The sequence below is a fragment of the Leptidea sinapis genome, chromosome 1 (genome assembly GCF_905404315.1).
Source record: "Leptidea sinapis chromosome 1, ilLepSina1.1, whole genome shotgun sequence".
Lineage (NCBI taxonomy): Eukaryota > Metazoa > Arthropoda > Insecta > Lepidoptera > Pieridae > Leptidea > Leptidea sinapis.
This window is the reverse complement of record NC_066265.1, coordinates 15778289-15790997: the sequence shown is the minus strand read 5'-3', so window position 1 is coordinate 15790997 and position 12709 is coordinate 15778289. Positions and strand designations below refer to the sequence as shown.

Here is a 12709-nt window from a genome sequence, read left to right as displayed (position 1 = left end):
AAGTGAGTGATTTAAAGGCACAAGACAAAAAAAAATTTGCTCTCGTATGAAACTTTTCACCTCCACTAGAGAGAAAAGTGTTTTAGGTTATAGTAAGAGAAACAATTAAGATAATATTTAACAATGTTTATTATAAATATCATTGTGGCAATGAGATAATACGCTAGGCTAAAATGAGTTTCGAAACGCACCGGATCGCATTGTTTATTTTTTTAACGCGGTGTAATTCCCGGATGAATGGTCACGTGGGGTTCGAAATTTAAATCAATTTGCCTCACGCTTGCAGCAAGAAGCGTTTTTGCTGCGAGTTTTCACGTAGAAATAGCTCCCTTTTCGTGCTGGAGAGGTGCCTTTGCGTTAGAAAACTTGGTTCTAGACTTCACAAATTCTGCCATCATTACATCTTGATGTGCAATTTCCTTGGCATTTGTTCTTCAAGAGAAGTTTTTTTATACATACATTTTTTCCTAGGGTCCACTCTGATGCTAGAGGAGGTCAGAGGATTTCTAAATATTGGATTTCTATCCTATTCCTAAAAGCTCCGCTTAATCCTCCGATCAATATTACGCCATTTAGATCAAATTTATTATATTCGACATTTATTTTAAAGTCGAATAAAAAAACAATTCAAATTAGACAATCCAATGCTGTACATTTTTAAATCTAGAATGTTCTAGCTGTCGTGTTAAACTTTAAAATCTCGCAACAATTGGACAAAATTATAACTCAGAGCTCGCCAAAACGGCAATTTAATACATATCTTATTTCTATTATGATTTTTTAACCAACTTCAAAAAAGGAGGAGGTTCTCAATTCGTCGGTATGTTCTTTTTGTTTATTTTTGTTATCTCAGAACTTTCGACTAGGTGAACCGATTTTGGTCCAAATATAACAATGGATACCATGAGAGAACCATAAAAAAACTTAGTATTTTAAGTCGGCGTCAGCCAAGGAGGGCTTTTAACTACATGCATAGTTATAGGTGAGATGTGCTTGAGCCGCACGCGTGATTTGAGGAGGCGAGAGGAGAGCGCGGGGCCGCGGCGGGACACACACGACACTGATTCCAAAAATAAGAATAATCGTAACTAGAATTATATTAATTAGATGTTATAAAAATATGCAATTATTTTTATTCTTTTTAGTGCATATTATATTGAATATTTTGGAATAGTGTTTTTGAAGTCGGTTGTTTTTTTGTTAATTTTTTTAATGATTTTGTTTAATGCAGCCCCATCATGACATGTTTTTATTTTGGGGAGTTTTATTATAATCGCCACGCTTGGCGACGATTGCAGTTGATGGTGGTGTTCTCTTCGGAAGATGCTGCTGCCCATCCTCCATTTTTTGTATCCCTTAGTTTTCTCTTACGACACCCAACGGAGGAGATGGGGTGGTGGTATTCTGGTGCGACACCACACGCACCACATAAGCGATTTATAATTCATGTTCAAGCGATATATCATTAGCTGTTATCCGATAATATTGAATCGCGTCATAAACTACTAATTACAAATACTCGTTTGTAATGAAGTATTACTGAAGATTAAACAACAACAACAATAGTGCATCGAACAGTAAATTATTAACAATAATATAAACGCTCATAAAAAAATTATGACAGCTGTACTTATTATTATGATTTTTCACTGTAAGTGTTAATATAAGATAAATAAAATTTGATGGAGCGTTAGAAATCTACTAAAATTGATGTAAATAGAAATCAAGGGACAGTCGAAGTTTGGATGTACTAGCGAGGTCAAATCGTATAAGTTACTTTAGAAGCGAGCGTAAGTTTACGGTCGGTTCTTAAAAAAAATATTAACGTCTGTACATATACAGCTTTTCCTTATACTACTATTAAATTTATATAGATGTGAAAAAATAGACTTTATGAGACGAATAGAGGGAGCGATTCTATGACTGTTAAAAATTGTATTATAGGTACAGAGTGAGTCATATTATGAACTTCTCTGCGTAAAATCCTTGTGAGGGCAGGCTAACGTGGCTTTGCAGATTGCTATTTAAAAGTATTTTTTTATGAAAATACGGGACGAGACGAGCAGGACGTTCAGGATTCTTGAAAAGCCCAAAAATTCTGGGCGCCACTACAATTGCGCTCGTCACCTTGAGACATAAGATGTTAAGTCTCATTTGCCCAGTTATTTCACTAGCTACGGCGCCCTTCAGACCGAAACACAGTAATTTTTACACATTACTACTTCATGGCAGATATAGGCGCCGTTGTGGTACGCATAATCTAGCCGCCATCCTGTGCAAAGGAGCCTCCCACTGGTTAGCTACCTTTTCCTTCTTCATTCTCGCTTACTAGTTATGACGTAGCGCATTTAACTGTATTCCATGACTAGATTTAGATTAAATCTCTGATTTAGAAACTCGTTTAAAATTTTACAAATTATTACAGGTTTCTTATTATATACAATTGTTTTATCAATTGAATCTGCTACAAATAATGTTAATCAAACTACAATTATTCCCAAATGGACCAATACAGAGGCTATTAAAAGCAACTGGACATTTAAAGATTATTTAGAAAAATACAAATTAAGCCGAGTTTGGGAAGACATCTCGAAACGAAGAAAAGCTCAAGGACTGAACAACGTATCCGAAGAATTAAAAGAAGTTTTTCAAAGTATAGATGCAACAGATGATCTTTTGAACATCAAATTTCCAAATGGTGATCCCAAAATAATTACTAAAAAGGACGGAAGACGATGGCAACCACCTGGAGATTTAGTTAATAATTATTTTGATCCTTATAATGTTCGACGAAGAATCTATGAGCTCATGAAACAATCTATTTACCAAGCAAGAAATAAAATGGTAATTATGCAGATAATAAGAAAACAGTTTAATACGCACCCAGTCTATAAAATGGGTTTTCTTATAAGCAAAACTGACCAGGCTTGTAAAACGTTCGCTCGAGTTACAACGAAAGCATATAGGGACTGCACCTTAAATCGAAAACGATGGACGCGGTACACTCTAACGGAATTTGTTTATGCCCAAGAAAGAGTCCTCAGTTTGCGGTATGAAACGGAGTTACTCATAGATTTAATATATCTGAATCACAATAATTTGGAAGATTTGTTAAGTAGCAATCTGACCAATCAGAAGGAGAATTGGAAGTTTGTTGATTAGAAGCAAATATTAGAACGACTGATAAACCGAAATTTTATAGTTTTGATAATATTTTCGTATTTTTTAAATTATATTTATTATTTTTCCATTATAATTTCAACCACTTCCATAAACCATTTCAATAAAGAACTTTTTGATCTGTTAAGTCATTCAATATATCAATAGCACAGGTAAATTTAAAAGTTGCTGCTGACTACAAAAAATAAAACTGAAAACAACATTTTATGAACGATGCGGGCCTCGAACCCGTCAAGGTCCTCAGTTTGTAGTTACTAAAAGATTTAATTTATCTAAAACACAATAATTTGGAAGATTTGTTAAGTAGCAATCAGAAGGAGAATTGGAAGTTTGTTGATTTGCAGCCCTCTTTCGTGCACCGCGCCGCAACTCAGGTTCAATGCGCCGGTTTCTTACATACTGATTTAACTAACGCATCGAACCAGTGCTGTGATCTGCCACCGATCAGTACTACAGAGCTTGGTATGAAAATATCCATGCCCTGTAGTGATACTACACTTCGGTCACTGCAACGGCACAGGTACTGGGATCAACCGAAGGGAAACAAACCTCACCTCAAGGGTAGGATGGCAAAAAGGAACGCACCCTATCCCAATCTGTTTACTTGTAGTGCCAAACGCGGCTGGTGTGATCAAGCAATGATCGGACCATTACTTGATCACACTTGTTCTGAGAGGGGCGTCCACAGAGGCCTGGTAACTATCGGGATAAGGAGTAAGCAGCAGAACTATATCTAAGGATTACTTGTAGCTTCCATGCCTGGGAGCCGCATTGCCGACTCAACTAATTGGGACAGACCATACGCCAATGCAAAATTATGCACAGATCACCCTGCGTAGTACGTACGTGACCCAAGCCATTCGGCATTGTGCCCGACGAAGTCACCTAAGACTACAATTTCAGCGGAGGGGATCTGTGCAAGCACTTCGTCAATTGCCATTTGCACGCAGCCCATGAGATAATCCGTTTCTGTGCAATCATTACAGGTTTCCTGTAGATACACGCAGCTAAAGAGTAGAGAGGACCCTGGAAATTACCGATTGTTACAGCGACAGCAGATATCCTTCCTAACAAACACAAATAGCACGAGGCAAAGATTATGCTCAATTTTGTAACCGGGGTATGTTAAGTATGCCGTGTCGCTCCACACGGACGAGATATCTGCTTCTCCGTAAGGAAAAACAAGGCCAGCTGCGCCATCTCAAGGTAGTGGTGGACGGACTCCGGTCCTTGACACTAACCTATGCGAAATATAGCAGCACTAGGCTGCTACTTCACACCGGTTTTCTGTGGGAGGGTGGTTCCGACCGAATTTTTTTTACGCAAGAGGAGGACAAATGAACGCACGTGTCACATGGGGTTAAGTGATTACCGCCACCCACATTTGCTTGCAACATCAGACGAATGACAGGAGCGTTGCCGCCGCGGAAGGTATATGCTTTATTTGAAGGTACCCATGTCGTATCGTCCCGGAAACACCGCACTAGAAAGCTCATTCCACAGGTTTTTATACGTGAAAAAAAACAACTTTGATAATTTATGAATATTTTTGGAAACTCCTACAAAATGTATAGTTTTAGATTACTTTTGTACAAAACAAATAGATGCAAGACTAGATCGAAACAAAAATACGAGTAGTGCTTGAATAATTTTGATTCCCTCTATCCGCGATCATTTTAACAATTACACATTTTCACGTACGGAACTCTCAAATATTTTATAGAGCAAATTCGTTGCGGAAAATGCTGATTGGCAAATTAACAATATGAATTTAATTGCTGTTTCACTTATAGATTTTACTAAAAGTTTCAGTGGAACATTAATTGGAACTTCAAGATTGGTAAATTGGAAAATAAAATGAAATTATTGTGTGACATAAATAGAAGAAAATGAAATTTATTACCTGCATAACATTATCATTGCTAGGTAAAAGATTTAAAAATTATAATTGTAGTCAATAATAAGTTTATGGGGTGACAGGTAAGACGGGCTCTAAGGACGGGCTGAGGTTTGTTACGTGTTTGCAGTAGATCAATCAAGTTCGAATATTGTTGCAACATTTGACATTTGACAAATAAAATCTTTGAATACGGATCGAACGCACGATATAAAATTGAATTATCATATGAAAATTATTATATTACATCAGAAGAAATACGTCGAGTTAGAAAATAATACAATACAAAATATATGGATTACCATAGGAAGTGACAATATCACATCACACGTCATAAGCTACATCAGTGCGTAAAGAGGACATGACATGGGAGAAGAACTGATAAGAAACTCTCAGCTCAACTTTTAAATGATATAACAGCCTAGCCTACTTATTAAAATATTATACAAATTGGTGGCCTGCGCAGAACCAGACAAGATCATGCATCATTATCCTCTACATAATGTACTATACTATAACCTATTTGTTAAAGAAGCTTTAATATATGTCTAGAATTTGTACTGCGTCGTAGTATATTGACGACCTGTATAGCCCAGTGGTTAGCGATCCTACCTACTAAGCTAGAGATCCCGGGTTCGAATCCCGATAGGTGCAAGCATTTATATGATGAATATGGATGTTTGTTTCCGAGTCATGGATGTTTAAATGTATTTATGTATGTTTATATATATTTAAGTATGTTTAAGTAAGTATATTGTATTAAATATATCGTTGTCTTGCTACCCATAACACAAGCTATATATGCTTAATTTGGGGCAAGATTATTTGTGTAAAAAGTGTGTCAATATTATTATTATTATCTAATATAAAATTGAATAACCATAAAGGGTACCACAACTGTAAGCATTACTGTGTTTCGCTCTGAAGGGCGCCGTAGATATTGAAATTCCTGGGCAAATGAGACTTAACATCTTATGACTCAAGGTGATGAGCGCAGTTATAGAGCCGCTCAGTATCTTTGGGGTTTTTCGAGAATCCTGAAAGGATTCGGATCCTGAGAACTGCATTGTTATGGGCAGGGCGTATCAATTACTATCAGCTAAATGTCATGCTCGTCTTGTCCTTTATTTTCATAAAAATAAAATAATGGAGCCCTGCACTCTACCATGCATATTAAATGGCACGTACAGTTTATTATTTCTCTTGAATTGAATGAATTCAAATCACATTTATCTTGAATTTAGTAATTAGTATTTGCTCTAACATAAATTATATTGATATATATGTATTTTGAGGGAAGGGTTAGGATGTTTATCAACTTGTTGATGAAACAGGTAAACAATAACGTTATTAACGTTATATTTATATTAGTTATCGTAATTTATAAATGTATTTAATTTAAATGATGAATGAATGATACACGAAATTTTTAAGAAATTGCTATAATTATTGTATAAAATTCACGCGAGGAAGCACACTTAATGTCGGGTGAACACTACTTGAGCTTACTACTAAACTCTATTACAGGTTTTCTGCCTTGCATATCATGCCAAGAAAAACTATTTCCCGACATTGGTGACCTATTCCAATTTGATGTCGAACCACTAAACATAAGTGCACTAAAACATCATGATTTAATCGCTAGAAATGTATCCATTGATGTAGAAAAGGTCGATATCAAAAAACTTTGGAAAAAGATGCCCCGGCCAACCAGCAATGAAACGTTCGTGAATGATACGAGACGTCAAATTTGGGTGGGTTCATATTATGAGTACCAAGAGGCGTCATTACATATGGCGAAGATGAAGGTGTTGGACATTATGCTGCAGACTATTTACATGGCAAGACATAAGTTACAGCAATTAGAGAATGAAAGGTAGCATATTTACGTTTCATTATTGCCGGATTCCACCTTCGCACGACAAGCCACAAATTAGGATATCATCTCCACCATCTGGATGTGTGGCGGTCCTCCACAGTGCTGATTTCACCGTCCTTTCTTCCACGTACTACAAAGCTGTGGAATGAGCTTCCTTGTGCGGCGTTTCCGGGTCAATACGGATTTCAAAAAAAGCACGTACACCTTCCTTAAAGGCCGGCAACGCTCCTCTGTGATTCCTCTGTGCAAGAGAATGTGGGCGGCGGTGATTACTTAACACCAGGTGACCCGCACACTAGTTTGTCCTCCTTAAACCAAAAAAAAAATTATAGACAATACTAAGACGTTTTAATAAAATATTGTTATAGGAATGAAAATTCGTGTAATAACCTTAGACTTAATAACAAAAGAATATAGGTACTACCCGGTTACATTATCTCTGCACCTCGTTGGAACGTGAAGCCTCCTCCCGTTCCCCTTTCACCCTCTCGTCGTCCCGTTGCGTCAGTACGGTTTGTAGTTTCATTACCAGTTGACGACGAAGAAATGACAGACGAGCGCAGTTGTAGTGCCACTCAGAACGTTTGGGTCTTTCAAGAATCCTGAGCGGCACAGCATTTTAATGGCCAGGGCGTATCAAGTAACATCAGCTGAACGTCCGGCTCGTCTCGTCTCTTATTTTCATAAAAAAAAGAAGTGGTTTCTATTCTTCACCCCAGGTGGAGCGCGGTCACACTAGGCATTTAAAGTAAATGGTAAGTATCTTGCTGTACCTCCGTTAGAGAACTTCTTCTCGCTTTCTTGGTTTGTCTATATGTCAGTATATTGTAAGACTATGTATATAGCAAGTCACTAGCCTGTATAAATACCACTGGACAGGCTGTTCCATATGTTTAACAGCAAATTTTTGTGCCTATTTGAAGCGCCACTCGCGAGCGTCCAGAGAACTAATCTTGACGTATAATACAAATGGCTGCGAGTATGTCACCCAAACTCTACTCGCAATAAGTGTTTGACAGTCACTGTTACATTCAATGAATCTGCAGGCAAATATATTATTACATTCTCTCAAGTATATAAATAACCCTTTGAAGCAAAAGGTTATTTTTATACTTGAGAGAACTTGACTTTTTATTAAAAAAAAAAACATTTCTAGATATTTCAATTCGAAGGATACGTCGTATCGTATCGCATTCCTCTACAGAACGATCAGAAGAATTTGGAAAAAGATTCACGATATTTATAACACTATGGAGAGAATGAGGTGAGGCTTATGAGCGTTCCTATTGAATTGATCATTAAGAGTTCTCATCCACAACTTCAGTCATGTCCTAGGACTTCAATAACACATCAACAAGTGCCGCTCAGAATTCTGAATCTTTAGATTATGGATTGGTCTTCGCTGCGCTACATTTAGATACCGCACTAACTAAGCACAATAGTTTCTTTATTGCGGCAACTATTAGATGCTTGTGTGCCTGCATCTTGTAACATACGGTTCAGGTTATTACATTGAAATTCATTAAAAGTTTGACAGAATATGACATTTTGACACGTGAACGTCACACATTGTTCGCCACCAGACCACACGAGACTTGCTCGAGTACGCCTACGGGCGTAGTATTATAGGCTGACCGTTTATCTGAGTTCTCGCCTGCGCGGTACAGGGGCGCGGGGGTATGACGACAAAGGGGACTGAGACAGGTGCGGGCGGTGGCGAATTTTCGTAATCGCTGTTTTCGTGTATATAGTTGCCGCAATTTCGACTATGTCTGCGCTATCTGGAGACTCTATCTATCTATCTAATTGGAGCGCAGCAGAGACCAAACATTAATCTAAGTATGTACTTATAGACAAAATCGTAGTGATATTTTTAAATTGATAGACAGATTGCGTACGTACAAAGTATACAGGTTAGAACTTCTTTGGCAAACTAATAGTCAAATCTTGTTTATTTATAATTATCTGTTCTCTAAATCAAATGTTTTTGTCAGTATTAGTTATTAATAATAATGTTTTTTAAGTAAGAAAAGAGAATGAATGAAATATTTATATTTTATGTGTTATGAAAAATGTTATATTTAATTCTCAAATGACGAGTGCCGCTGGCCGCATGTTATTTGTAAATATTAAAAGGTCCTAGCCGTCAAACGACAAAATCGTCCCCCATTTTCGTGTCACTTTATTGCGTTTCATCCGTAAAAAAATACCCTTTTACGCATTAGCGCGCAAAGAAGTTTCACTTCAATAAAACTCAGTTTTTAAATAAATATATCTCGGAGATTTATTTGGATTTAAAATCGGGCGTCACGGTGTTGGTATCCACCATGTTATTTAAGTCAATCAGTGCGCACAACCGGCGCGCGCGCTAGCTTGAAGACGAATGCTACTTCTAAATGAGCGCTCTACTGATGGACAATAATAACTAACTTCAATCACGTCACCGACAGTGACGTACACAGTGACAACTTCAAACACACTTTGAAAGATGACGTTCGCCATCAGTTCAGCCCAATACACAGAGTAGAATATAATCATACAGGCCATATATGTATACTTTTATATTCTAATTCTCCGATATATATACCCACAGGCCGAAGAATAATATCAAGATGCTCAATCCGTACCTGATCCTCCACCACTACGCAGCGAAGCTACACGTAGACTTCCTGTACCTTTGGTGGGTGCTGGTGAAACTCCATGAAAAATATAATCAAGCACATGACATTCCTAACTTGAGGCCCAGTGATCATATATATTGGGCCGATGAGTTCCAACGATTCTACTAATCATCATAACAGCTTACCAGTGGGAGGCTCCTTTGCACAGGATGCCGGCTAGATTATGGGTACCACAACGGCGCCTATTTCTGCCGTGAAGCAGTAATGTCTAAACATTATTGTGTTTCAGAAGAGCGCCGTAGCTAGTGAAATTACTGAGCAAACGAGACTTAACATCTTATGTCTCAAGGAGACGAGCCCAATTGTAGTGCCACTCAGAATTGTTGGATTTTTCGAAAATCCTGAGCAGCACTGCATTGTAATGGGCAGGGCGTATCAATTACCATCAGCTGAAAGTCCTGCTCATCTTGTCCCTTCTTGTCACTAAAAAACAAATAGTTACGGACTTAATGTCGGATATTTACCATTATCTTTTGTCAGTAATTTAAATAAATAAATAAATTTAAATAAAGAATAAAGTAACAGGGTTAAATGCAAGTACGTATTCGGCTGGTACTATGGGTTAAATTTGTACCCTTTGGGTAATGAAGGTCATCCTTGAGAACACACTTTTATATAAATATCGCCTTCTCTGGCTCATTCGGGTCGGTCTACCGTGGAGCTAATATAGTTTTGGTTGAATGTCCAAGTCTGTATTTGTCTTAGTGAACTTATTAAATAATAACTAATAATAAATAATATTTGTGGTTTTAATGTTTAATATTAGTATGTAACAGACGACCCCACTCACTATTTGGAAATAAGTTTACAGGCATGGATTTATTTAGGATACAAGGGAGATTATTTTGGACTGAAACTATGTACAATTTTAAATCCATCAAAAATGGAGCCTTGAAAGTAGATATTTAAACAAATATAATTTATTTATTTAAGTCGAAACTAACAATAATTAATGTTAAAGCTACAGATATAGACAAACCATTACATTACAATCACTTTGATAAAGCCCTTTAATGAGATGAAGTGGCAAAAAAAATGTAACCTTCTTTTCCTGGCCCTCTCCCATTCTATTTACCCTCCATATCCAGGTGGCTGAGTCTAATTGGGCTCCTTTGAGGTTCTTATTTACTACAGACATCCAAGTGATTCGGGGTCTTCCCCATTGTCGGGTTTTAGTTTCTATATCTAGCACTTTTGTGATCATGCGGTCGAATGGTCGCCTAATAACGTGTCCGTAAAACCGCAGACGTCTCTCCTGTAGTTTATCTGGCATAGGTATCAGTTTGAGGATGCCTCTTGTGTGTTTCTGTCGTGATCCAACCTAGTTATACCACCTGCCCACCTGAGCATCTTCATCTCTGCGAAGTGTTATTGATTTTCATGCTCCTTTTTGTGTGGCCAGCATTCGGCTCCGTATTTCATGGCCGGTCGGACGGCTGCTCTGTATATTCGTCCCTATATGCGCACGGGCATCAAAAGAGTCATTGTTGAGGTGAAGTCGAAGCACAAAGGCAAAACTTGGCGAGAGACTTGCACGCCTTCCCTTGAGAACTCGTGCGTTCTGGTCACTCGCCAATGCTGCATAGAGACTGGGCTCTATTTTCGTGTCCAACTAGAATATTCCGCGGTACTCCTTCTCATCAGGCGTGGTTGCAAAATTGTAGAAGGCGACTTTAGTGCGCTTGATCCCTAAGAAACGTATACTCTTCCATCCGTCCAACTACCGCCCTACTGCCATTACCTTCATATTCTCCAAAGTTAAGGAATCGATCCTCAACCACCAGCTCTTGGGATGCCAGAGTCGCTCGGATGAAGCGGTTGAATCGAAAGGACCGGCGTTGGCGGTGAGTTTAGACGTAGCGAAGGCCTTCGATAAGCTTTAGCACAGAGCGCTTATAGCAAAACTGCCATCCTATAGGCGAGAAGGCCAAATCGGTCTCTTTAAAACTCTCACACGAACTACTTTTTTGTTCTCACCTCTGGGCGGCCGCTTCCCAGTACCAGCTCTGCTAATTTGACCGAATACAATACGAAGAGTGGCTCGGAACATCTCGGATCGGCTTAATTCTTTGACGTTGCGTGAAGATGTGGGTTTTCTCTGCATCTTCTACCGCATTTATCGCGGGGAGTGCTCAGAGGAGCAGCAACCGACTTCTACCACCGGATATTATCTACGTCAAAATGCTAAATACCACCCGCATCACGTTGACATCTGGCATTCTACAACCGCGCATTTTGCAAGAAATTGCATCCCTCGCACAGCCACTTTGTGGAATCAATGACCAACTGATGTTTTTCTGAAGGACAGGGAACAGGGTCGGAACCTTGTTATATTAACGTAGACAGTAAAGAGGCGATTTTTGATTGGTGATTTCTGAAGTGCCTGAAATTGGGATCATTAAAATGGCGACGTCTACCGAATGTTTTGCGCGGATAATACGTATACTTTTTTAATTTAAGCTGCACAGTACCTCATTCTCTAATTATATTGTTTTATGGTCTTACGACAACTTTAATACATTCAGCGATTAGAACCAAATATAATTAAAATTTATAATGTGTTTAGGATCGTTATGGCGTTGTGCTTCTTATTATTTTGTGAGTATTAAGTAATTATTTAGTTCATAATAGTTTAGACTCACTTATCGTTAAGTATCGATAGGTACGTTACATACATATATTTTTTGTATTGTTAATTTTTTATTTCATTTTAATAAACTGATGCTGAAATATTCAATTCATACATAATCATTTATCTTGCTCTACCGGAACAAATCAGTTATTTTTGAGAACTCGTTAACAAATGCACACTATCGTATGGTGTTTTTTTTGGAAATCCAATATCAATACCGTATATAAATCATCTAATATTTTGAACATTGAACAGAGTGGTTGATATAGGCTCGATTTCAAATCGGATTTTTTTTTATGTTTTAAGCATTTCAATAATTTCAAATTTAAACAAATTTTTTAATGACGCGCTTACGATCGTTATAGCCTTGTGTTTCTTATTACTCAGTGGGTATTATTTATTTAGCTTACAATTTTTTTAAACACTTAAACAGTTAAATA

At 37.7% G+C, this 12709-nt stretch overlaps 1 protein-coding gene and 1 long non-coding RNA gene across 2 annotated transcripts; both read left to right on the top strand.

The window, feature by feature from the left end:
- Positions 1 to 1530: 1530 nt before the first annotated feature.
- Positions 1531 to 3283, top strand: LOC126965459 (uncharacterized). The gene is made up of 2 exons (XM_050809090.1): positions 1531 to 1651; positions 2426 to 3283. The coding sequence occupies exons 1-2, from the start codon at positions 1618 to 1620 to the stop codon at positions 3160 to 3162; spliced, it is 771 nt and encodes a 256-aa protein (XP_050665047.1). The 5' UTR covers positions 1531 to 1617; the 3' UTR covers positions 3163 to 3283.
- Positions 3284 to 4970: 1687 nt separating this feature from the next.
- Positions 4971 to 10363, top strand: LOC126965564 (uncharacterized). The gene is made up of 4 exons (XR_007729564.1): positions 4971 to 5106; positions 6605 to 6953; positions 8113 to 8220; positions 9550 to 10363. It is a non-coding gene; the product is annotated as an uncharacterized LOC126965564 (long non-coding RNA).
- The last annotated feature ends 2346 nt before the right edge of the window (positions 10364 to 12709 follow it).

Bases quoted from the DNA above. Each gene is read 5' to 3' on its own strand.
- LOC126965459 (XM_050809090.1), top strand. From the start codon at position 1,618: ATGACAGCTGTACTTATTATTATGATTTTTCACT. The intron at 1,652-2,425 runs GTAAGTGTTAAT...AAATTATTACAG, and splicing joins TATTATTATGATTTTTCACT to GTTTCTTATTATATACAATT.